Source organism: Rattus norvegicus, chromosome 12, assembly GCF_021556685.1.
Source record: "Rattus norvegicus strain SHRSP/BbbUtx chromosome 12, alternate assembly SHRSP_T2T, whole genome shotgun sequence".
Classification (NCBI taxonomy): domain Eukaryota; kingdom Metazoa; phylum Chordata; class Mammalia; order Rodentia; family Muridae; genus Rattus; species Rattus norvegicus.
In genome coordinates, this window is record NC_141545.1 from 41,673,547 (window position 1) to 41,696,966 (window position 23,420).

Sequence of the window (23,420 nt, forward strand, 5' to 3'; positions counted from 1 at the left end):
TTCTGGGGTTCAGCTTCATTCTGAACCATCCTGGGTGGTGCTGGAATGCAGTGAGTTCAGCTGGACTGAGACCCCGCCCCTTCTCAGGCCCCGCCCCCTGCCCAACCCCAGATAATTGGCCCAATACATCTTGGTGCTGGAAATTTACATACAGCACAGGAAGTGATGGATGGCTCTAGTAAACCCGCCTGTCTCCGCCTGGCGCAGCCATCCATCTCAGTGGGCTTCGAAGCCATCTGTCTTTCTGTCTCCTTGCTGGTGGCAGGCCAGCGTGTGCCCTCCGTCCTGGGTCATCCAAGGCCCCTCTGCAGGCAACACGCCGGTGTCTGTCTGGGCAGCCCCCAGAGCTTGCCCCTCCTTTGGTGTTCCTGGGCCTACCTTCCCCTGGATCCATGGGCCTGTCATGTTTGCTGATGTTGTGGGGCACATCTCATGGCTACTCCACTGCAGGCCTGCTGCAGATGTCTTTTGAGTGTCTCTTACGCACGAGCCATTTACAGGCACTGAAGTGCAGGCCCAGTCAGCTGAGGCATTACTCCCAAGCTCCCCAGCTTTTCATCAGAACAGTGGCACTGGGTACTTTGACCTTCTGGCTCTACTGGTTTTCTATCACATAGCGTAAGACAGGGTTTCTTTGATTGGCTAGACAAGCTAGTCATGAGCTCCCAGGAATCACCTGTGTCTGTCCCATCCCCCCCCCAGCATGGCTGGTGGCTTGAAGGTGTTATAGAGGTACATACCTTTAATGCCTCCCTCTCTACAGCTCAATGGAGATCTGAACTTGGGTCCTCCCTCATGTGTGTAGTGTGTGTGTGTGGGAGGGCATATGTGTATGTAAGTGTGAGTGTGTGCATGTGTGTGTGATGTGTATATGATATGTATATGTGGTATGTATGTATATGGTATATGTGTATATAAGTGTGAGTGCATGTGTGTGCATGTAGTGTGTACATGTATGTGTGATGTGTGGTGTGTGTATATGTGTGTGTGATGTGCATATGGTATGTATATGTGGTGTGTATGCATATGGTATATGTGTATGTAAGTGAGTGCATGTGTGTGTGATATGTGGTGCATGTGTGTGTGATATGTGTATATGGCATGTGTGTGTGTGGTGTGCATGCGTGGTGTATATGCATATGGTATATGTGTATGTGTGAGTGCGTGTGTGTGGTGTATAAATGTGATATGCGTGTGATGTGTATATGTGACGTGTGGTGTGTATGTGTTATGTGTGTGCATGTGAGTGCATTGCGTGTGTGGTATGTGTATAGGTATGTGTATGTGTGTGTATGGTGTGTGTGGCATATGCTATGTAGTGTGTATGAGAGGGTGTGTGTGTACCTATGTGTAGTATGTGTATGTATGTGTATGTGTGTGTATGGTGTGTGTGTGGCATATGCTATGTAGTGTGTATGAGAGTGTGTGTGTGTACCTATGTGTAGTATGTGTATGTATGTGTGAGATATGTGTGTGAGTATGTTTGTACATGCATAGGTGCATACATGTGTGTGTGGGGAGGGGTATGTATATATGTGGTATTTGAGTGTGTGACTCTGTGTGTGTGTGTGTGTGTGTGTGTGTGTGTGTGTTACCAAGCACTCTACCCACCAAGCCATCTTCCCAGTAGCAGGTAGTGGAGAGGGATGTCACTATTCAAAGACCAGGGACAGACAAGCAGTGACACACTGGGTCAGACATGGCAGCATACTCCTATAATCTCAGTATTTGGGAGGGACACTGAGGAGGAGAAACCGAAGTTTGAGACCAGCGTAGAATACATAATGGTATCCTGTCTCCAAAAAACCCTCAAATCAGAGGCAACCCCAGGTGTTCGTTTGAAGAGAAATAGAAATCAGACCAGCTGTGGGGTCACACACCTGTGATCCCAGTGGTGAGGAGATGGCAGCAAGGAGGTTAAGAGTTCAAAGCCAGCCTGAGCTACTTGTGTGTGTGTGTGTGTGTGTGTGTGTGCGCGCGCACGCGATAACTTAAGTGGAGTAGTATTGTAGTTGACGTTCTGTCGTGTTTCTGACCTCCAGCCCACAACCCATGAAGTTGGTGGGGGCTTATGTGTTCTGAGGCCCTGGAAGTCCCAGGGCTGAGGACACAGACTACCCCAGAGCTGGGGCACAAACCAGGCGGTGGGTGGGTAAGCACAGAGAGCAGGGACCCGTGGCAGAATCCCCGCTGGTCCGACTGCACCCCAGCCTCCCGTCTCCCTGCTCGCTGGCTCCAGCCTCAGCTGCGTCCGTCACGTGCTCCCAGCTCATTAAAATGATCTCTTTTTAGTTGCAAATGGGCTGTTTATGGGATCATTACTTGAATGGCCTGCACAGGGCTCCGGGCTGTCTGTCTGCTGCTGATGGCTAGTTAGGTTAATTGCATGTGTCTCCTCCCTGCCTGGGTCTGGCCCAAAGTCTGAGACTGTTTAGATCATGGCTGGAGTCGGGTCGGACATGAAGTCTCGCAGGAGCGAGACCGGCGAGGCCGGCTAGCCGGATGCAGGGTGTTCTCTGAAGCCGGACTGGCGAAACGTGGCCGGCTTGTGTTTCCGAGACTTCTTCTGTTCCCTTGAAATAAATAAAGCTCTGTGGGCTTTTCTAAGTGTGTTTATTTTAAAAGCCCAGTTGTCGATTCCGTCTCTTGGCTTGTTGATTCCCGAATGCCCTTTCTTTGAGAGTACAAGGGGATCAGTTCTAATGTCTCCACTTGGCACCCCGTCCCTTTCTTTTTTTTTTTTTCTTTTTTTTTTTTTTTTTGGTTCTTTTTTTCGGAGCTGGGGACCGAACCCAGGGCCTTGCGCTTCCTAGGTAAGCGCTCTACCACTGAGCTAAATCCTCAGCCCCACCCCGTCCCCTTCTTGCGCGCGTGTGTATGATATTTTTACTGGCCTGTGAAAACCTAGGACATTTGGATACGGCAGGGCGTCCTCTGCGCCCAGTGTGTCTAAGAAGCAGATGAATATCAGCCAGTGTTTATTGAACTCCTGGCAGGGTGCGTTACGATCTTGAATTATTTAAAACAACCTCCCCCAGACACCCTCAGCGGATGGTGCAAGGGAGCCGAGGATAGCTGAAAAGCCAAGCATTGAAAATTTGCCTCCAGAGCCCACCGAGGAGCTGCGCCCACCTCCGTTATTAGGGCTGCCCGTCATTCACCTCCCAGCCCCTGGCTGGGTCCTCTCACCGACACACAAGCCCTCAATAAATAGTAGTTACGACAATCGTATTTATTATCGTCACAGCCATATTGTCGCCTGCATATTTACTGTAAAAACCGCTGCAAGAATTCAAAGTTGAATGAGCATTCACTGAGGCAGAGGGGAGGAGGGCATGGTCCTCTCGTCTGTGACAGAGTCTGCTCCACCAGGACTGGGCAGGAGAGCTGGGTTTGCAGGGCTGAGAGCTACTCATGTCTCCTGCCTCGAGTGGCTCACGGACTTGGTGTAGTCAGCAGCCCCCCTGCTAGTCAGTCAGATCTGCACCCACCAGCAACCAGCGAGGAACAGATAGAGGGACAGCCCTGAGGTATAGCACACTGGCAGCTAGATGTCCTCTGTCTAGCTATTTCCTGTATGGGGGCAGGCATTCTTCTATGTATGCATGTCCATATGTCCGTGACCATACGTACGTCTCCCATTACCTCCACTTTACTTACTGATACACAGTCTCTCACTGAACTCCAGACTTACGCACTTAAATAGTCAGATAAGTGCTCATAAAACTCAGTGTCAGATCCAGGATAATCAATGGGGCATCCCATGTCCCGTTCTGTGCCCTGGGACAACAAGAAAAATACACCTTTTAAAACCTAAGAAAACTTTAGTGGACCTCAGTGTTCTAATTTTTTCTCCCCTACGCTGTAAGAGCCAGCCTTACTATCTTGGTCTTACTGGACGTTGGGATGTGTGTGTGTGTGTGTGTGTGCACACGCTTGCATAAGTGGTGACAAGTGACTTTTCTCTTCCTTTCCCCCTCTCTTCCGACCCTCACCCAGCTCAAAATCCCTCCTGGTCTTCAGGCTAGCAGCCCCAGGCGGCTCTGCCCAATGGTGATGCGAGAATGCGATTCAGCACCTCGGAGAGCGCCACCGCCTTCACCCGGGTTTTAAGTGGTGCCTGGTGTCTGTTGGTGCCTCTGCCTGCCCCACCTCCCACCCCTCACTCTACCCCAGTCTCGGGACTTTCACCAAAAGTGTTAGCTGTTTTTTCTAGAGACAGACATTCCTTCTTAGATTGGCCCCCCAAAGGGCTCCAGGGCCCGGAGGCTGTCCTCACAGGTTTGGGGGGACCAGGTCTGTGACACTGTGGTAAATGGCTATGGAAGAGGCAATTCAGACACTAGCCGTCTTTTACGGGGGAAAAGGCTCTGCAGTGGTTAACGGTCGGTAATTCCATTTCATTATCCAACAGTGAAAGGGTTTCATTGTGTGTGCAAGACGAATGTGTGTTAGCGGTGACAAATGGGGTCTTTCATTACACGCCGCACTTCGTCATACATATGTTGGATTAAAGGGTTCGCCCTGGAAACGCGTACCCCCGCCCCCCGCATCTGCGCGCGTGTTGTTTTTTTTTTTTTTTTTTTAATAAATCTGATTGCAGGAATTTATTGCACCACCGGATTTAGGAAATTATGGGCCTTGATTGCTGCAAATATAATCGAGTGATCTATGCAGGAGGGTTTGTGGAGTTATTGTCCTGGGGGGTGGGGAGCCCCGTTCAAGTCCATGCCAGCAGCGTGGGCCACACAAACAGAGCGTTCCTTGGATTATGCAAATGAGGCATGACAACTCTGGCTGAATTGTACTCCTCCTGTGAAAGCCTCCGTGACAGCGGAGAGAGCTTTGAGAAGGGCGATCGAGCACATAGATCCCAGCAGCAGGCCCCACCATGATGTGCGCACACACACACACACACACACACACACACACACACGCACGTCTATCCCTCTCCCTCTCCATCCTTGGTCTAGTGTAGTCAAACCCTGGTCTGATGCCTGAGTGAGTACAGTCAGGCCAGCCCCACTACCACCCACCCCGCTCCAATCTGTTCCTTTTCAGTCATCGAGGGTTCTGGGAGCCCTCGGTGATTTACCGTGGGGCACGCCGGAGGTCAGCGTGCTTCTCTTCGGCACCTTCATTTTTCCAAAATTTGCTGGAATTAAAAAGCCATCTATATCTTAAGAGGCGAATTTATGAACCTTTAAGGGAGAAAGCGGCAGTTGGAGCTGCGCCCGCCGCTGATGTATGGAAGCTGTCGGCGGCACTCGTGAGCGGGGGAAAGTGCCCATACAATATGCCACGCGCTGCTATTTTGACACGCTTTGGAGATGTTTTCCTCAGTTACTGACAGGCTTATGCCATCACTCCTTGGAAATTTAAGAGGTGGGCTGTGGGGGGGAGATAAAGAGGGATGAAGGGGGGGTATAGATAAAACGTCCTGTTCAACTTTGTCTGGCTCAGCTCCTACGAAGGACAAAAATGCGAAGGCCCAGTGTCCTGGGGACCTTTTGTGTTTCATCCCTTTGCTATGTTTTGTTTTGTTGTTGTTGTTGTTTCTTAATTTTTCATGCATGCCAGGAGTCAATATCTTGCCTTTTCTCAGCCCTGTAAGTTACGGAAACTTGTTCAGAGCCCTGTTGGACAATAATTCAAAAGCAAAGAGAAGAAGACAAATCTCAATATCTTAAATATCTTTCTTTCTCTCTCTCTCTCTCTCTCTCTCTCTCTCTCTCTCTCTCTCTCTCTCTCTCCCTCTCTCGTTCCAGAAGGAGCTTAATTCTGTCGCCTCAGAGCTGTCTGTGCCACAGGAGGAAAGCGAGCATTCTCCTAAACGTTTAATTGAACTCCGCCGGGAATTTAAGAAAAATGTGCCAGAGGTAGTGTGTGTATGTGTGCCTGCCGCCTCGGCAGTGACTGGGAAAGAATGCAGCTCCCCTCCCCCACCACCACCACCCCCCGGACCCCCTACCCCCCACCCCGCCACCCCATTCAAACTATATTGTGAAAACTGTAGACATAAGTGACTAACCAGAAAAGAAGCTAATTAGCCACAAAGATAAATCACAGCCCCAGCCTGTCGGCTGTGGCAGCGTTGGGGGAGGGAGGTCCCCAGCGCTGACTGGAGTCGCCCCTCCCCGTAACCCCCTCCCCACCAGAGTCCCTCCACCCAGATTCCAGGCGTCTAGGATCTGCAGTCAAAGTCCTCATCTCCGGCAATTTGGCTGGAAGTCAGGATCATCTTCTGCCTGCCATTGGGCCTGGGAGACACAGCTCTGGAACCCACCCCTCCCTGCCGATCAATTCCTCTGTCCCTCCCATCCCCACATCAAGGTTCCAGACCCCAGTCTGTGCTTAGAGATGCCAATACCCAGGCAAAGTCCACTCCCTCTCCCTTGAGGAGCAGACCAGCCCAGACGTGTGTCTGTTCTTTCCTGAGGTTGAATGTAAGAATTTTATTCCCCTCCCCAACCCCACCCCTGCCATCAGGGCCCCTGTTGCTTCCCAAATTTAAAAAAAAAAAATACACAAACACATACACACACACACATATATATATAAAATTTTAAAAGCAATGAGAGTAAACAGAAAATGGAGGCCTTGGACTTGCATCACTTTGACAGGGCCAAGACACGCTCAGTGTGGGCAACAGACCCTAGGCCCAGCCCTCAGCTCTAGCCAGCAGCCACCCTTCTGCAGGTGACTGTCTCAGCTTACCCGTTAGAGTATGCTAGACCACGGAGGGAGGGGTGCTAAGGGTGGCTCCTGACAGTGGAGGAAGGGCCTCGGGTATGAGTGGGAGGCAGGCAGGCCGGGACTGAGCCTCACACCTGAAACTGTGGAATTATATCATGATGTCATAAGCCACTACGGTTCTTCCAGGTAAGTTGGGAATGAGGGTCCAGCTAGGACTTGTTTCTGGGGTAAGTCTAGAGAGAGCTGCATCATTCTCTAGAAGATGTGTGTGAAAAAGACGCAGAAGACACCCAGACGTGAGTGTCTCCGGCAGTCATGGCATCAGCAAACACAAGTAGGTCTTTCTGAGATGGGGTCACATGTAGCCCAGGCTAGCCTTTAGTCCCTCACCTCCCAAGTGCTGGATTACTGGCATGCACTATCACACCTTGTTTTTGGGACAACTGGGGTGGACCCCAGGGCCTCAAGCATGCTAGGCCAGCACTCTGCAAATTGAGCCAAGTCCCCAGGCCTCCCCTCTCTTTTACACAGACCGGAACATGTTCTTCTATGAACAGTTTTCTCCCCACATGGAGAGTGCCTCTGGCCCTCCCATAGCTGAATGTACTGTAGATCTCCACAGCCTTGCACACTTTCTCTCTCTCTCTGGTCCTCTCAGACCATCTGCCCCGTCCCCTTCTCCCAGCATAGTGAACTAACTCAACCTCAACCTTTGGTACACACGGGAGTTCTCAGGTGAGGAAGACAGTCCAGACCAGGTTTTCAGCCTGGGAGTCTGACTTACATAATTTCCGATGCTACATAAAATTATGCAATTACATAATTAGAAGGGATAAATTTCCACTCCTATTATAGCCACGGCTCTGGAAACGCTCACGTTTGGAGCCCATCCGTCCCGATGGAAGAGTCGTGACAGTTTTATTTAAGATCATCGTCTGGGGGGTCCAGTCCACCTACTTCACGCGTCCCTCCCGCCTCCCCCTAGGACTTACATGGTCACGGTCTGGGATGGGACTTGGCCCACCCTCCCTTCCACTTCCTCTCCTCATGGCTCTCAGAGGCGAACCCCTAACCTCACTTGACTATCAGGTTATGGGAAAAGCCTATTGAAGGTATCTTGAGACTTGGGCTCAGATTCCAACTACATCGCCTGCTTGCTGCTTCACTTACCAGGCCAGCACCCTTGGGCCTCAGTATCCCCCTTTATAAAATCAGGGACCAGTTGTGTTTGACTCTCTCCAGCCAAATGCTTCCTCTGAGGCAGTGGGTCTACGCTGCTCCCCGAGGCTTAGCCATTGTCCCCCTGTGCCAGCCCCTCTAGTCAGTGCTATACTACACGGCCCCCTTCTCCTGGTGACATCTTGCCTCTGCACATCTAGCCTTGAGACCCTGACCTTGAGCCTCCCAACTCTGTTGTCACCTAGCCTGGCACCTCAAACCAAAGCTCTGGACACTGTCTGTGTGTCCCTTAAAGAGCCATCTTACAACCAGGCAGCAGCCACTCTGGGAGGTCCCAGAGGAGTAGCTAGGACCAGAGCAGGGACCTTGTCCAAGGGAAGAAACAGCAGGGAGTGTCCCCGGCAGGGGGTATATCCCCCCCACCTGGTTATGGCATTTCTCTTTTACCCCCAGCCCACCTCCTCCTCCTCTTTCATTTCCCTGTCACCCATCCCACCCCTTTACCCCTCCCCTAGAGCTTTTCTTGTGACTTTGACGGATCCTGGCAGGAGGAAGTGTCCCCTGCCAGGAAGTGGATCCTTGGGGTCTCGAAGGCTTCAGGGTTGTCATCTTGGAACACTCACCTCTGCTGAGTGCTGGGGGAACCCCAGAGACTACCCCTGAGGTCGGAAAACCCAAAATCGGGACGTGTGGGTATCTAGAGCCAAGTCTGCCTGTGTGCTCAGAGCACTGGTGAATCCATAAACAGCCACGTCCCCAGAAATCACTCCATGCCCTGCTGAGGAAACACAGGCAGGGATAAAGCTGATTCTTGGCAAAATTTTTTTTTTTTTTTGGTTCTTTTTTTTTTTTTTTTTTCGGAGCTGGGGACCGAACCCAGGGCCTTGCGCTTCCTAGGTAAGCGCTCTACCACTGAGCTAAATCCCCAGCCCCTTGGCAAAATTTAAGATGCAGATTCATGGAGATGACCCCATGGTAAGGAAACAGCCACGTGGAAGGGTCAGCCCCATGCTGTGCCTGGAAGGGACTTCCCCAGGGGACTTTGCCCTCCTAGCGCTCAGAGTAGAGAATCAGAGTCAGCTCTCTAGCCCCCCCCCCCCATGCCACAAGACCTACCATGCCATGCACAAAGACAACATGAGCTCCATCTTCCCAGGACTCAGGAGTACTCAGGAGTTCATGAGTTCAAACCAGTCTGAGCTACATAGCTAGACCCTGTCTCAAATGTTAAGGGTTAGGGCTGGAGAGATGGCTCTGACTGTTCTTCCAGAGGTCCTGAGTTCAATTCCCAGCAACCACATGGTGTCTCACAACCATCTATAATGGAATCCGATGCCCTCTTCTGGTGTGTCTGAAGACAGCAACAGTGTGCTCACATACATAAAATAAATAAATCTTTTTTTAAGAAAAATCAAGGGCACGGTACCTTGAAGGCTCAGTGGTGGAGCACCATATGCTTGGTTCCATCCCTAGTACCACCAAAAAGAAAACAGGTGTGCCTTTAGGAAATACCTTCCCTTGCCTCCCTCTCCAGAATGCTGTGGCTTTAAAAGCTCCAAGAAGTTTTACAAGAACAGAACCTTGTGTGTCTGCGTGCATGCGTGCCTGTGTGAAGGGTCGGGGGTGGGCTCAGGACACTCGCTCTGTGGTAGACCCTCTGCCATCTCTTTCAGGGAATCAGAGCGATGGTAGCCCCAGTGCTGAAAAGCTTCCAAGCTGAGGTAAGAACCAATGGCACTGCACCTGGAGAGAAGGGGGATGATGTGTCCTGGGCTTCCTTCCCTGCAGGCTGTGGCTCACCTTCCAGGCTCTTCTTCCCCGTCACCCCCTCCACCAGTTGAAATCTGAGGTCTGCAGTAGGTGACACCCCCACACACATGCTGTCCCAGTCAATCAACGTTAGTCCCACCAAGTCCCAGGGGAGTCCAGCCTGCCTAGCATGTCTGACTCCCACCACTCTCCGAGTGAAGCAGGCTTCATGGCCTTTGCTACAAGGCCACGTGACAGTGGCTGCCCCCACCCTCCCATCCACCCCATGATAGCGGAATGTCCTACCATCTTCTCTGTGTTTTTGATAATGGGCCTTCCCCTGGCAGAGAAGATGCTACAGTCACGCTGGGCTGAGGAGGGGAGCAAGTCTAATGCCCTCATGGGCAATGGCTCCTTTCCATCTCAGGTAGACCCAGAAGCCCCTCCCCTGGCAGCCCTGAGGTAGAGGAGAGGGCTCCTTTTCCTTCCCCACACTTCACAGCCATCTCACTCTTAGAACAGCATACATACATAGGTGCTGCTTCCGGGCACAGGGTGTGGGCGTGGCTTCGCGTGGGCGTGGCTTCTCTAATGGCGGGAACCTCCGTTTTCCCTCGCTGTACCCTGGGATTAAAGAGACCTGTGGTCCTTCTGCGCTGTTTTGGATATGCATAGAGAAAGAGAATGAAGGAAAGGCATGGATGTGCCCATCTGACTCTCTCAGGCTGTCACGGGAACCAGTAGTTGAGGTTACTGGCTGTGTGACCTTAGGTGCGTTTGCGTGACCTCTTCGTGCCTCCTGTGTCCTCACCTGCCAAATTGGTGATGACTTTCGCTCTGTCGTAAGATTGAGGCGGAGGGAGAAGCAAGGTGAATGTGAAAGAAGTATTCAGAACGCCGCCTTGGGTGTTGAAAGCCTTGGATAGCTAAGATGTATTCCCAGCACAAGGGAAGGTAGAGGCCCTCCTAGGCTGCGTAGAGAAACGATCTCTCCCCTTTTCTGTGGAAGAAATACTTTTCCAAGCCCTCAGTGATCAGAAGACCCGAGGCATAGCCTCATGGACGGTGGACTTGAAATTTCAGCTTCATTCCTTCAGCTGTGTGGCCCTGGGGAAGTTCTTCCACCCCTCTGGACCTCAACTCTCCTCCTGGGTAGCCACAGCCACAGCCTGGTGCACAGTTGATGTCCCTAAGGACAAGGAAGTCTTAATTGGAGTTCACCGAGCAGAGAACTGGCTTCCCATACCACCTCTCAGGCCTCGACCCTCAGGACTTCACTGTGTTCTCCTGTCTTCCTTATGATCGCCACACTGAGCCACCACGCCTGCAGGTCCCTCCTCACCCCCGTGGGGAGGAAAGCAGCCACCGAACCACACACGAAGGTGACTTTCACAGGCATCTTCATCAGTTCCTTTCTCGCCTTCCTGTCCAGCAGCTTTGGTGTACACAGTTGGGGTCTCTCCCCCACCCCTTCCCGCCACCTCACATCACTTTTTTCTTTCCTGTGGGAGGGGTGGTGGGAAGGGAGAAGAATCTCCCTGACACAAATCAAGGCTTCCTCGATTCCTCAGAGGACAGTTAAGGCCCTCCCATCCCCCCACCCCAGGAAAAACAAAAGCTAGCCAGGGAAGGTGGCTTCTAGAACCCAGCTTGAAATGGCCGAAGTTTGCACATCCTTGCACGGAGAAAGGGAGCCAGCCCGAAGGCCCTGCTAATTATAAAAGTTGCTTTTATGAAAGATAATTCAAAGCAATAATTTAGCAAACATAATCAAGCCACGCAGATGGGGCTGCTGATGGATGGGTTGCAACATGCAATTAGCGGCTCTCGCAGTTACATGTCATTAACCCTCCACGCGCAAAAATTATTTTCTCATTATTAGTTGAAAAGGTAAAATTAAGCTGACTAGACAGTAAAGGAACAAACCACAATTAATTACCTTCATTTATTACAGTCATTATCTTAGAGTTATTTTTGCTTGGAGACAGAGAGATGCAAACATCTAAATTAAAAGTTTTGTTTTTGCTAAATCTGAGGTGCAACGCTTCCAAGCAGTGTGTGCGTCAGCCTGCCCCGTAGACCTCGGGACCACACTAGCGGGTCTCCCGTCCCCAGATTCCACTTCGCAGGGTGACCTGTGGGATGGTGGAAGCCCTTCTGGCTGGCCTGGAGCGGGGACAGTCACTTGAGCCTAACAGGAACACAGCAGTTCGGGCATCAATGAGTTGACTGATAGAGATCAATGAGTTGAAGAGGTAGATAGAGATTTCTGGGGTCACTGGCCAGCCAGTCTGGCCTGCTTGGCAAGTTCTAGGCCAATGAGAGGCCCTGACATTCAAAGTTTCTCTCTGACTCTATATGCATACGTGCATACACACACGCACGCAACCGCACACACACACACACACACACACACACACACGCTTTCTCAAACATACTGTAGATACTCTCAGAGTGTCAAAAACAGTCTGATGTCAGCAGCCTTGGGAGGGCCACTGGTAACCTCTGCCCATCTTGGAATAGAGACAGCTGGCATTTTCACAACATAGTCTAAAACTTTCTGGGGAAGACAGCACCCTCCCATTTATTGGATGGTGCTCTCTTTGAGTCAGGCTCCTATGAGGCTGGAGAGAGCTGAGAGCTGGTGGTCCCTAGCCTTGGGAAAGTCCTGAGCACCAAGCTCTTCTGTGGAGAAGTTGCCCCAAGGGGGACCTGGTGTGTTCTCCCTGAACCCTTGTGCCAGACTCAATGGTCCTGTGATGGCCATGACAGTCTGTCCGTACTGACCTCATCTGTCTGCATGGGTCCTTGAGTGCCCCATGTAGCCATGACTCCATGTCTGTCTTTCAAGTATGGGTCTGCTGTCACAAGAGCCCAAAGTGACGGTGATATGGGGCCAGTGATATATGGTGGCCCTTAGCTTGCCTGGTAGTTCCACTTCCTAACATATCCTGCTGGCCAGCGCATTCCCTGCTGGGAGAAACAGGTCACAGTGCTACCCTGAGAAGCAAGGCCAGGAATCGATGGCTGAACTCAGTTGGCTGCAGGCCCAGTGCCACTACGTGTGACCTCCTAAGAAACATCGAGAACAGCCCAGGCGTGCCGCTGAACTGTGAGTAATCGTGCTAAGGGGTGGCTTAGGATCGTGGTTACTCCAAGGACAAAAGGAGACCCCACATTTGCAGCGAGCCTCCCCTCTCCTCCCTTTTCCCTGCTCATCCCCACCCAGCCCCCTTGACAAAGATGATTCTTGTCACCATAGCCAAGTCTACAGGTCTCTCTGTGCATGGGACCACAGATTTCTCCTTGGGGCTCCAAAGGATGGTGGCCGGTGGTTGTGGTAGACACAGGGATTCCACTGCCCTCTGAGTCCCAGGCAAGGGGCATCTGCTGTTGGGAACTCAGGAACTTACCCTTTGAGTGTCTTCTCGTGAGTTTGTGAGCAGCTCTGAGACCTGAGTGGCTAAGGGATAGAGGAACAGGCCTGATAGCCATCCTGGGGCATAGGGCGGATTGTTGGGGGAAGGGAACACCTGGCTCTTGCGGTCTGACCAGGTGGCCACCATGGTAGTGCTCAGCCTTGCATATGACGTAACAGACATGTCCAACCTTGGCTGAGTCACTCTCTCAGTCATCTGAAAGATGGGTGGTGGCAGCCGGCCACTTACATTTTGGGCACCCCCTGGTTGTAGGTGTAATGCGTCGTGATGTATCGTCTTCCATGGCCTTCTAGAATCTTCTCTGTAGACTTTGTCCAAGCAGACAACAGTCTGTCTACCTTGGTGCTCCCACTTGCCGGTGGCAAGGGACTGGGATGCCCCTTCCTCTGCTGTGTCTGTGGTGGCTGCCGAGGCCAGCAGGTTACAGAGTCAGTGTGAACAAGCCAAGACCCTCAGAGTATACCTTCCAACGGGCTCGCTGTGGCCGAGAGCGCTCACTGGTTGCCACTTGACACAGAGGCAGGCATGGCACAGAGGTGGGTGGGCACTGTCTTCCTCATAGCTGGTACGCGTGGCTATTGGTACGTGTAACAAACTGTTAGTTTGTTATAGTTGTCCCAATTTCGGAGGGTCTGTGGTTAGCTCTAGTGGGGAAACTGAGGCTTGGAGAGGTGAGGCGCTAACTGGTATGTATCAAGGGTCCAAGTCTGGAACTGAGGTAGGGAAATAGCAGTGGGGATCTGAATGTGGGGCCCAGGTGGCTGCACAGGCTTCCCTACCCGGTATTAAATGGAGAACGCCATCGAGCCAAAATTCAAGGTCTCGGGGCACTTGACTGTCTGACCAGGTCCCCTCTGCCCTCTGTCAGGCCTGGCCTGGCTCCTCCTACCTCAGGGAATTAGCATTCTCTGTTCCTTCCTCCTGAGAGTACTTCCCTGTGTCCAGTGTCTCCCACAAGTCAAATCCAACCACCCCAGGAACAGGGCAGTCACTGGATGCTTGGCCAGCAAGGCACGTGGCTTTATATCTCTTATGAGAATGGGGTGTCGGGAGTGCTCCAGACTTGGGGCTGCCTCAGTGTGGACCATCACTGAAGGTGGGGGGAGAGGAGGGGCAAGGGAAGCTTTAGAACAGAGGCGGGACCTGCTCCATCTCACATTTTAAGTGGACTCTGTGGGAACCATTCACCTGACTTCAAAGCAGAGCCAATGGGAATTGCTGGCCCTTGCCTGTAACAATCACCTACCTGTAACTATCATCTGCCTGTGACTGTCACCTGCCTGTGGTCCCCTGATCTTTCCCTACTTTCTAACTGGTTCTCTTTCCCTGGAGACTTAATCCCAGGCCTCTTTCTTTCCTTCCACCACCTCTGTTTCATTCTCTTCCCCACCCCAGAGGCTCCTCTCTGTGGCTCTCCCAGCAGGGGTTTGACCATCCCCTTCCCCCACATACAGTCCCAGTGAACAGACAAGGCCAGGCAAATCTGGCCCTTGCTCATTGGGACCTCCCCACTCCCCACCCCCCACGCCCCTCCTGGGAGGACAAGTGTCAGGACAAGCCTAGGCTGTGCAGCTGACTGGCACGGAGTTTTATCCCAGTGTGGCTTTTCTTGGCTGTGTGACCTTAAGCGAGTCACTTATCTGGGTCTGTCCCTCCCCATCAAAAGATTGTTTTTATTTACATGTATTTGATATGAATGTGTATATATACATGTGTATGCATGTTCGTGTGTGCGTGTGCATTACAGCACATGTGTGCAAATCAAGGGACGGTTTGAAGGGGTTGTTTCTTTCCTTCCGCCTTGTGGGTCCTAGAGATTGAACTCAGGCTTGGTGGCAAGTGTCCATCCCCACTGGCCTCTGCTTTAAATGAAGATCCTCATGGTTAGGCCCACGGGGAGCTCAGTAAGCCGATACTAATACGAGAAGAGTAGAGAACAGAGGCAGCTGGCACTTGTGCCTCCCACAAATCCTGTGTGGAAGGCGCCACTCACCCATTTCCCAGGTGAGCTCACTGAGGCTCAGCCTTGGCCTATAAGGCCTGGCTCAGACTGGGACCAGTAAGGCCTTATGGCTCAATACTACAAGCAAGGCACAGCCTAGACTCCACCCTTCTGTAGGTCTTAACACGCTCAGACAGGGCGAAGCTCTTTGCCCAGGGCCACACAGCTCTCTACCCCTAACATTGAGGCTGGGAACTGCATTTCCTATACATCGTCCATTTGCGTGCCTCCACATACAGGGGAGCCAAGAGGTGCTGAGAAGGCCAGGCTGGGGAGACTGTAACATACGCAGAAGTGAGATTTTGAGTGGGGTTGTGTGAGAACGAAGTACTCAATAGTGTACTTAGATGTCTTCTGCAGCGTGAGTCAGGTACAAGCAGCAGCCATGACCTCCCTGCTCTCAAGCCCACCCCCACCCCCATGGTGTCACTAGCCTGTCCCCCTAGCTGTCCTGCCAGCTGAGGGGTGAGGCTCCCTGGAACCCGCCTGTCCATGTGAATTTGCAATTAACCCACCAAAGCATCCTTGGGCTGTGATGCTGAGTTACAACCAAATTAAGAACCCGTAGCCTTCCTCTTTGATTCACATTCTGCCTTATCAAATAAATTATTAATGCTTCTGTCCCCGCATTAAGCAGCCATTCCGGGTCCTTCTCATTAGAAATAACATCATCTAAAGAAGGGTATTGATTGTGTGTGTGTGTGTGTGTGTTTTTTTTAATCTTGGAATCACGGACGTGAAGCCCATATTTACATGGCGTTCCCTTTAACTGGCGTGCGCCTGCTTTATTTTTATGTTATTGATCGTTTTCTGACACGAATTGCTTTCTGGCCTTGTGTGTATGTTGTAAGCCTTTCTATCCAGCAAAGGGATGGGCTGGGCTCAGCCCGGGAGAGCGATGGCTTCGTTGGCTGTGTGGCAGGAACAATCCCGCACATTTAAGAGCAATTAGTCTACCCCGCTGCCCAGATGCTCATGTATGAAAATTTACAAGGCTTTTAATAGACTGAGCTCTGGGGCCGGGAGAGCCTGGTGCTGGGCAGATGAGGCTACCGGGTGTGTGTCCATTGAGCTGCCTCCGGGTCAGACCGGGGTGGGTGTGCTGTGGAAACTACTAGAAACACAGACCACCTATTCCAGCAAGGGTTATGCAGCCCAGCACACAGTCACACATTCAGCGGCTCAGTTGAGGATTATCGAAGGCCTACTGTGTGCCAGGCACTGAGCTAAGTGCTGGAGGTACACGTGAGAGGTCAGATTCCTCCCAAGCCTGTGCCCGGGAAAGAGGAGAGTGGGTGCAAATGCTGCGTCATACAGACCTGAGTTCTTTTGGTGGCCCTGCTTTTGCCCATGTTTCTAAATGAGTCTCAGTTTCCCCGTCTGTAGAATGGGGAAATGCACACAGCATCTGCCCCTCAGGGAGGTGGGGAAGATTCAGCCAAATAATGCTGTTTGGGACCTGGTTGCTCAGCCTGTCACCCACTGGATTCTACATAGCTTCCCTAACGTCTCTAGAGCACAGTGTTTTAGACTCAGAGCCAGCGTCACCATGGACTCCCAAGATGGGGCTCCCCCACCTTTCCCTGTTGCCCATGGTGGCTTTCAATACCTTTCCATTGTAAGGGGGCCCCTTCTGTTCACTACTCTATCAGACTTCATTCAGGAAACAGTGATTTGGCGCTGGCTGTATACCAGGTGAGTAGCCAGCTACAGTGCATATGTGTGTAGGTGCGCGTGTGTGAGCACGTAGGTGCACACGTGTGAACATGTATGTGGGGAGCCTCACTGGGATCCGGGGCTTGCCAATTAGGCGAAGCTAGCCTACCAGTGAGGAGCTGAGAGCTGGGAGATGCCTCCCTCAGTCTCCCCAGCATTGGGATTCTGACTGTGTGCTGCCCGTTTTTTTTTTTTTTTTTTTTTTGTTTGTTTGTTTTGTTTTTAGATGTGGGTTCCTGACATTAAACTCGGGTCCCTATGCCTACAAGGGAGCTACTTCACTGCCTGAGTCATCTTCTCAGTCCCTGAAGTCACCCTTCCTTCTCCTGTGGCACTGTGGCCTCTTGGGAGGCAGGTAGACACTGCCCACAAAGCCACCACTAACACGCACTTAGGTTTCTGTGGCCAAGGTTGGGTAGGGAAAAACTAAACAGGTCCCTCTCAAATTTCCCAATGTCCAACAGGGAGGCTAAGCCCCCATCGTGACAGATAACCTGAGAAAACCAAGGAGGAAAGATTCTTTGGGCTCAGGACTTCATTCATTCATTCATTCATTCATTCATTCATTCATTCATCTGCGGGGCAAATATTCCCAGGCGCTTGCTGTGCACCAGGCATTGTTGCAGGTGCAGGAACAAATAAGACTCGGGATTCTGGTTCCCCCCATGACACCCAAAGCCAGCAGAGACAGAGCCAAGTCCCAACTCCTAGAACAGAGCAGGGACCCAGCCCTGAGACCCTGGAACTGAGACAAGGAGACAGCGAGGGGCGGTGCTTACATGACCCATGGCCCTGCTATGTGCCCTGGTGGGTTCCCTGTCACTGAGACATATTCTAGGGCACAGACTTTTCCCTAGCAGTAGGGAGGCGCTCTGCCCCTCAGGGACTACCACACAGCAGTGAGGCCCCCAGTGGCTTTCCTCCCTCAGGGACAGAAGTAACACAGTGGCTTTGGTCTTTCTCACACCCACAAAGCAGCTGAGAGTAGGTGACACCATGGTAACAGGTGACACTGGTCCCCAAGGGGCTCTGTGGCACAGAACTGAACCCAGTTCTGTACATAGACTTGGTTCTCTGACATCTGGGAAGTTGTGGAACATTCTAGAGAGTCCACTGATAGGGGCCCTGCTGTTCCTTCTACAGATAAGGCGTGGAGAGACTGAAACAGAGAGGCTGAGAGTGGGGGAGGAGTCAGGACTCGAACCTAGGTCTACAGTATTGATCAGAGCAATGGCTCCTGCAACAGCAGTTTTGTGTACATGCGATGCTGGCTTCCTGCTGAGGAAAAGTCTGTGCCCTAGAATATGTCTCAGTGACAGGGAACCCACCAGGGTCGGGAAGTGGTAATGCAATAGGGGGCAGCTGGTCACAGAGGTTCTGTTCTGTGCTGGGCTGTGAGAAAAATCCATGTCCAGCAGGGAGGCCAAGCCCCCATTGGTAGTCCCCAGGGTTCACCTAGACCAGTTCAAACAAGTGCTAGAATCCTGCCATCTGCACTGCCCCAAGGAAGGGCTGGTTGGTGTTTGGGCAGGCAGTCAGGGAGGGCTTCATGGAGGAGGTGAGGTCCTAACAAGGGATTTGTCGAGGTGGGATTTGATAGAATAACCAGTGACCTTGGTCTTGGCTTCAGCAATTCAGGTTTTGAGCCCAAATTTGGCTACCAGCCAGATGACCTCAGACAGGTCGTTTCTGAGCCTCTGCATCCTTGTCAGCTCCCTGGCAATTGGTGTGTGGGTTTGTGGTAAGGACTGAGGTGGTCTGTACACGGGTGCTCACAAGAAAACTGAAGTGAGATTTGTCTCTGGCTGAGCAGCTTGTGATGTGGGATGGGAGATGAGGCCGAGACACATCCGGCAGCACGGTGGAGGCCTGAATGTGGACTTACAAGCTTCATCTTGCATGTGGGGCGGAGATGGAGGGACAGTGCTGAGCCCCTCCAGGGGCTGCTGACCCTGTGGACCCCTGGGCTAGAGCCATCAGCGATGTCGTGGCCAGTTACTGTTGTACCACCAGAATGAGCCATGAGGACTGGGCAGTGAGAGGTGGGCTGAGCACCCCGCCGTGCCTCAGTTTACCCAAGTCTGCCTGTGCAGACGGCTCTGCATGACCCCATGTCTGGTTCTGGGAGCTCAGAGAGGTCTCTGAACTGCAGGCCACAGCCCGTAGTCCCTAGTTCGGAAGGGCCCAGCTAGCATGGTGACACACACAGGCCATCTCAATACTCAGGATGCTGGGGAAGGACGATCACTAGTTTGGCTGGCCTGTGCTACACAGAAAGACCTTGGGTCATTATGAGTCAAAGGAAGGAAAGGCTCTTCCTGCCCCTCCTCTCTGGTGTCCCAAGATATCCACTTACTTTGAATTTTGTGATTCTTCTCTTTCATGATTACAGAAGTTCAGTAAGGAGTACCTACACTGGGCACAGTGGCACAGGCCTGTCACCCCAGTACTTGGGAGACAGAGGCAGAAGAGTCAGTTCAAGGTCATCCTCAGCTACATAATAGGTTCAAAGCTAGCTTGGACCATGAGACCCTGTCTCGATTAATATGTGCTTTAAAAGCCTTCCCCAGCATCCAAGACCACCCAGGACAGAGAGGGGTGGTGGCTCCAGGCTTCTAAGCCTTTACATACTCTGTTCCTTTCCCACAAGATGCTTCCTCCTTCCCTGAGCTGTTTAAGTAAATGTCCACATGTCCTGCAAGGATCCACCCAAAGGGCTTGGTGTGAGATTTTCTGGCTGTTTGGCTTGGACCACAGACGACTCATCCTTCGCTCCCTGCTCCTGAGAACCTCAGGACCAGCCCCTCTGCCTCTCCTCAGGGCTGGTAGTGTACAGTACCGCACACATGCAGACACACACACACACACACACACACACACACACACACCCCTCTAGACTCTGCTGACTCCTGGTCCCCCACAGTCCTCACTCAGCAGGAGCTGGAGAGGCACTAATGAAGGGAGTATTGATTGACATGTGATAAGATTGGCAAGCAAGGTTCTTGGTGCTTCTGTCCCAGACAGCACTCTGGGTGCTCTGCGGTTCCCAATTCATTATTCCCCGTGACCAGCGTGTGAGCTGGGGAACTGTCATTGTCAGCATTTTACAGTACAAGTGGGCGATGAGCACAGGTGGCTCGTGACCCGCCCAAAGCCACACAGCTGCTTCTAATGGGCACCCCTGGCCTCTGACCATGATTTATTGAGCACTTACTATGTGCCAGGTCTCGAGGGATACAATATAGAACAGGAGAGCCGTAGGTTACACACGCACATGCATACATGCGCACGCACGTATGGAATAATGGCTCCTTTTCCAGGCACTAAGATTCCCCAGATGTAAGGCAGGGTCACACAAGCCAGCTGGTGGCACAGCCCTTCTCCTTCTTCCGGGCCTTGTATGTTTCCCACTTCATACCCTATCCGCCGATCAAGGACACTTTAACAGTATAACCAGTCAATTATAATAATATTTTTCTCTCCGAATGTTTAAAAGGAGTAGGGAGGGGGGGTTGGCATACTAAGGTATAATCATGGCTCAGAGCCCGAGCTGACATTAGTTATTAATTAGGCCATTATGCATTCCACGGTGATAATTGCTTTACTTCGGAGTCACCAAGCATGAAACGGACCCAGCAAAGGAACGCAATCTATCAGTTCTCGGAGCCCCAGCGCAGCGCAGCCGCTCACCTTGAGCTGGTACCACAGCAGGAAACAAAAAGAAATTAATGGCGCCGGGGAGAGGCCAGGGCGTGCCAGACCCTTCCCTCATCCAAGCCCTAGGAGTCTTCCCCGTCTCACCCCAGGGACAGCACTGAAACCAAGCGAAAGTGGCCATTCGTCTTGGGGACATCTTTTCCTATTTTCTCTTCCCAACCTTGTCAACCTCCGTCTCTGCTCTTGGCAGTGACAGGGGCTGGGTGGATCAGGGACAGCCTTTCCACCCATGTTCTGCCTCCACCCTAGTTCCAACCCTGGCCTCAGTGGATGGGAAACAAACCCCGTATCCGTTCTGAAGCCTGGGGTGGGAGGTATCAGTAGTGGCCACAGCCGAGGTCTAGCCTTAGCACGGGAAACAAAGATCTCAGGGTGAGCATGCGCACCGAGACAATTACAGAGTCTCCAGCATTTGCTAGATGCCCCCATTGCTGTTTGGTTTCTTGGTGGTTGGTTCTGTACTGCCCATTTTACAGACGAAGGTTGGCTGGGATGATCCGGTACTGGGCCCACAGCTGCTGGTGTAGCTGGGATTCGAACCCCCGGCTCCTGAGAGGTGAGAAATCGGAGGTGGGCTCCCAGAGAGCAGGACAGAGTAAATGCAACCTCCTGGAACCATAATGGGCATTTTCTTGCCTGGGACAAGACAAGGTCAACCTCATGCTCATTCTGGGCCAACTTTCCTAGCTTCCAAGTGCTTCTGGATGGACCAGGTTTGCCTCAACTGAGAATTCCGATCCAACCAGCTACCGAACACAAACACGGTAGCCAAGGTTACCTCAAGGGAAAAGTTGGAGACTGCCACGTTGGTGAACCATCAAGAGTTGGTTCCAGCACATGAGAGGCTACACCAGAAGGATCAATGGGAGTTCAAGGCCAACCAGAGCCTGGAGAGATGGTTCCGCTGAGCTCTTGTAAGAGGGCCTGGGTTCCGTTCCCAGCATCTACATCAGGAGGCTCACAGCAGCCTGTAACTCCAGCTCCAGGGGATCTGACGTGTTCTTCTGGCCTGTGTTAAGCTGGACTCACACACATGCACACATGTGCACATACAGGACCTCTTTGAAAGGCCCACACACCAAGGAGTTGCACACCAATGACTGCTAGTTCATTTCCAAAGAACATGGCACTGGAGACTGGATGAGGCCTCCTCACACTTGCCCTGTCTCCCGGCTTCTCTGAGCCAAGGTCCTATTGCTGGCTAACCCCCAGATGCTGCCTCTGTTGCTCTGACATGTCCCTGTGCTTTGGACTCGGTCTTGCACTGTAGTGCATGGTTTTGGTCTCAGCATCATGCTCCTTGAAGAGTGAAGAGGGGACCTCTGTGTCTGAAGCTGTCCCATCAGGGCTACCAGGAAGGGACATCCTGTTCTTGGGCCACCAGCAAGGAGACTGTGTCTCCCCTTCATGTGCTTCCTTCTCTGGCTGGGCACAGACATCATCATTCATCATTTAGGCAAATATTTATGGGGCTTCTCCTACAAGCCAGATGCTGTTCCGAGCGCTGAGCAAAACACTGTCCCCAGATGTGCGAACCAATGGCCTTGTGGCCTGATATTTTTTGAGGCTCACTCTGCTGCTGGGGCACCCTCTGCTTGTTCCTTGCCCCATTAGTCCAAACCAGATATAGGGCTATTCTTTTGTTCCTTTGGTTTGCTACAGGGTCTCAGGTAGCCCAGGCTAGTATTGAACTCCTGATCCTCCTGCTTCCACTTCCTAAGTCCTGGGGTTGCACGTGTGCCCCAGCACGCCCAACCAAGACTGTTGGCAACCCAGTGACTGCCCTAAGGCACAACAGCAAATAGGTAATTATGGGACCAAAGCAGCTGAGAACCTTCTGGATGGAGGCGGGGCAGACTCGGGGCTGGATTCCAAGCTCACTACCTGTCCTTATAAATAAAGCTTTATTAGGACTCAGCCTCCTTTGAATATGGTCGCCACCATTTTTGCAGGATAAGAGTGGGGCTCAGCGGCTTGCAACAGAGACCACAATATAGGCCAAAGTTCTTAAAGTATTACTCTGGCTAGATCTGGGTGCTTCCTTTGTCCCCTCCAGCTAAGGTTCCCTGAGGACTTCCCCAGCCACTCAGAAGAGACTTCCCAAAGGCCACCACTATATTTAAAAGCCCGGGAAGGACAGCACTTTGATGACATTTGCGTGGCCGCCATTCCTTAAAGGGCACACGTGTTCCTTTAACTTCGCTCTTCTAGACTGGCATTTTGGAAAATGTGCCACAGTGGCCTTGAGAGGTGGAAGCACTACCTGGAGCCCCCCATCGCCGACTTCCCAGGGCGGGGCCGCTGTGCATGAGAACGTGAGGTCACTAAGCTAGCACAGACAGGCAGATGTGATATAGAATCCACCAGGGGACAGCCCAAGGGTCAGAGCAGGCCAGGGGTTCTTGCCATCTCTGACGCTGGGCCCTCAACTTTGTCTCCAGGTTCTAGTAACTTCCACCCCTCAGATACCGACCTCTCATTCGCCCTTGTAGTCCCTTGGCCAAAAATTCTTTTTTTTTTCTGGAGCTGGGGACCGAACCCAGGGCCTTGCGCTTCCTAGGCAAGCGCTCTACCACTGAGCTAAATCCCCAACCCCCTTGGCCAAAAATTCTAAGTACTACCTAAGCCTTGGCCAATGCTACCTCATAGTTTACAGTGCCGTATGACATGTGACAGGCCACTGGGGTTGACTGCTTCTCTGTCATGCGCAGAGGCTCTGGGTTACGCTTCCAGCACCACAAGAGGAGAACTAGCAAATAAAACCTGACTTTTAACTGCTAGTGTCAGACATGTCCACTGAGGCTTGGTGTCCCTGTGCTCCAATGGGGGAACTGAGGTACAGGCAGATTGGAGACAGTCACTGATTTTTCTCAGCCGTCCACCCCCTGGCATGCACTTCACAGAGGCTGACCAGGCTCTGG

At 52.0% G+C, this 23,420-nt stretch overlaps 1 protein-coding gene across 13 annotated transcripts in view; it reads left to right on the plus strand.

Moving 5' to 3' along the window:
- Window positions 1-23,420, plus strand: part of Cux2 (cut-like homeobox 2) — a 189,616-nt gene that overhangs the window by 117,872 nt on the left and 48,324 nt on the right. For 11 of the 13 annotated variants that reach the window (NM_001415781.1, XM_087578097.1, XM_087578100.1 and 8 more), the window contains 2 exon segments: window positions 5,769-5,879; window positions 9,549-9,596. In NM_001415781.1, coding sequence (NP_001402710.1) covers window positions 5,769-5,879; window positions 9,549-9,596 — 159 coding nt within the window. 13 annotated transcript variants of the gene reach the window in all.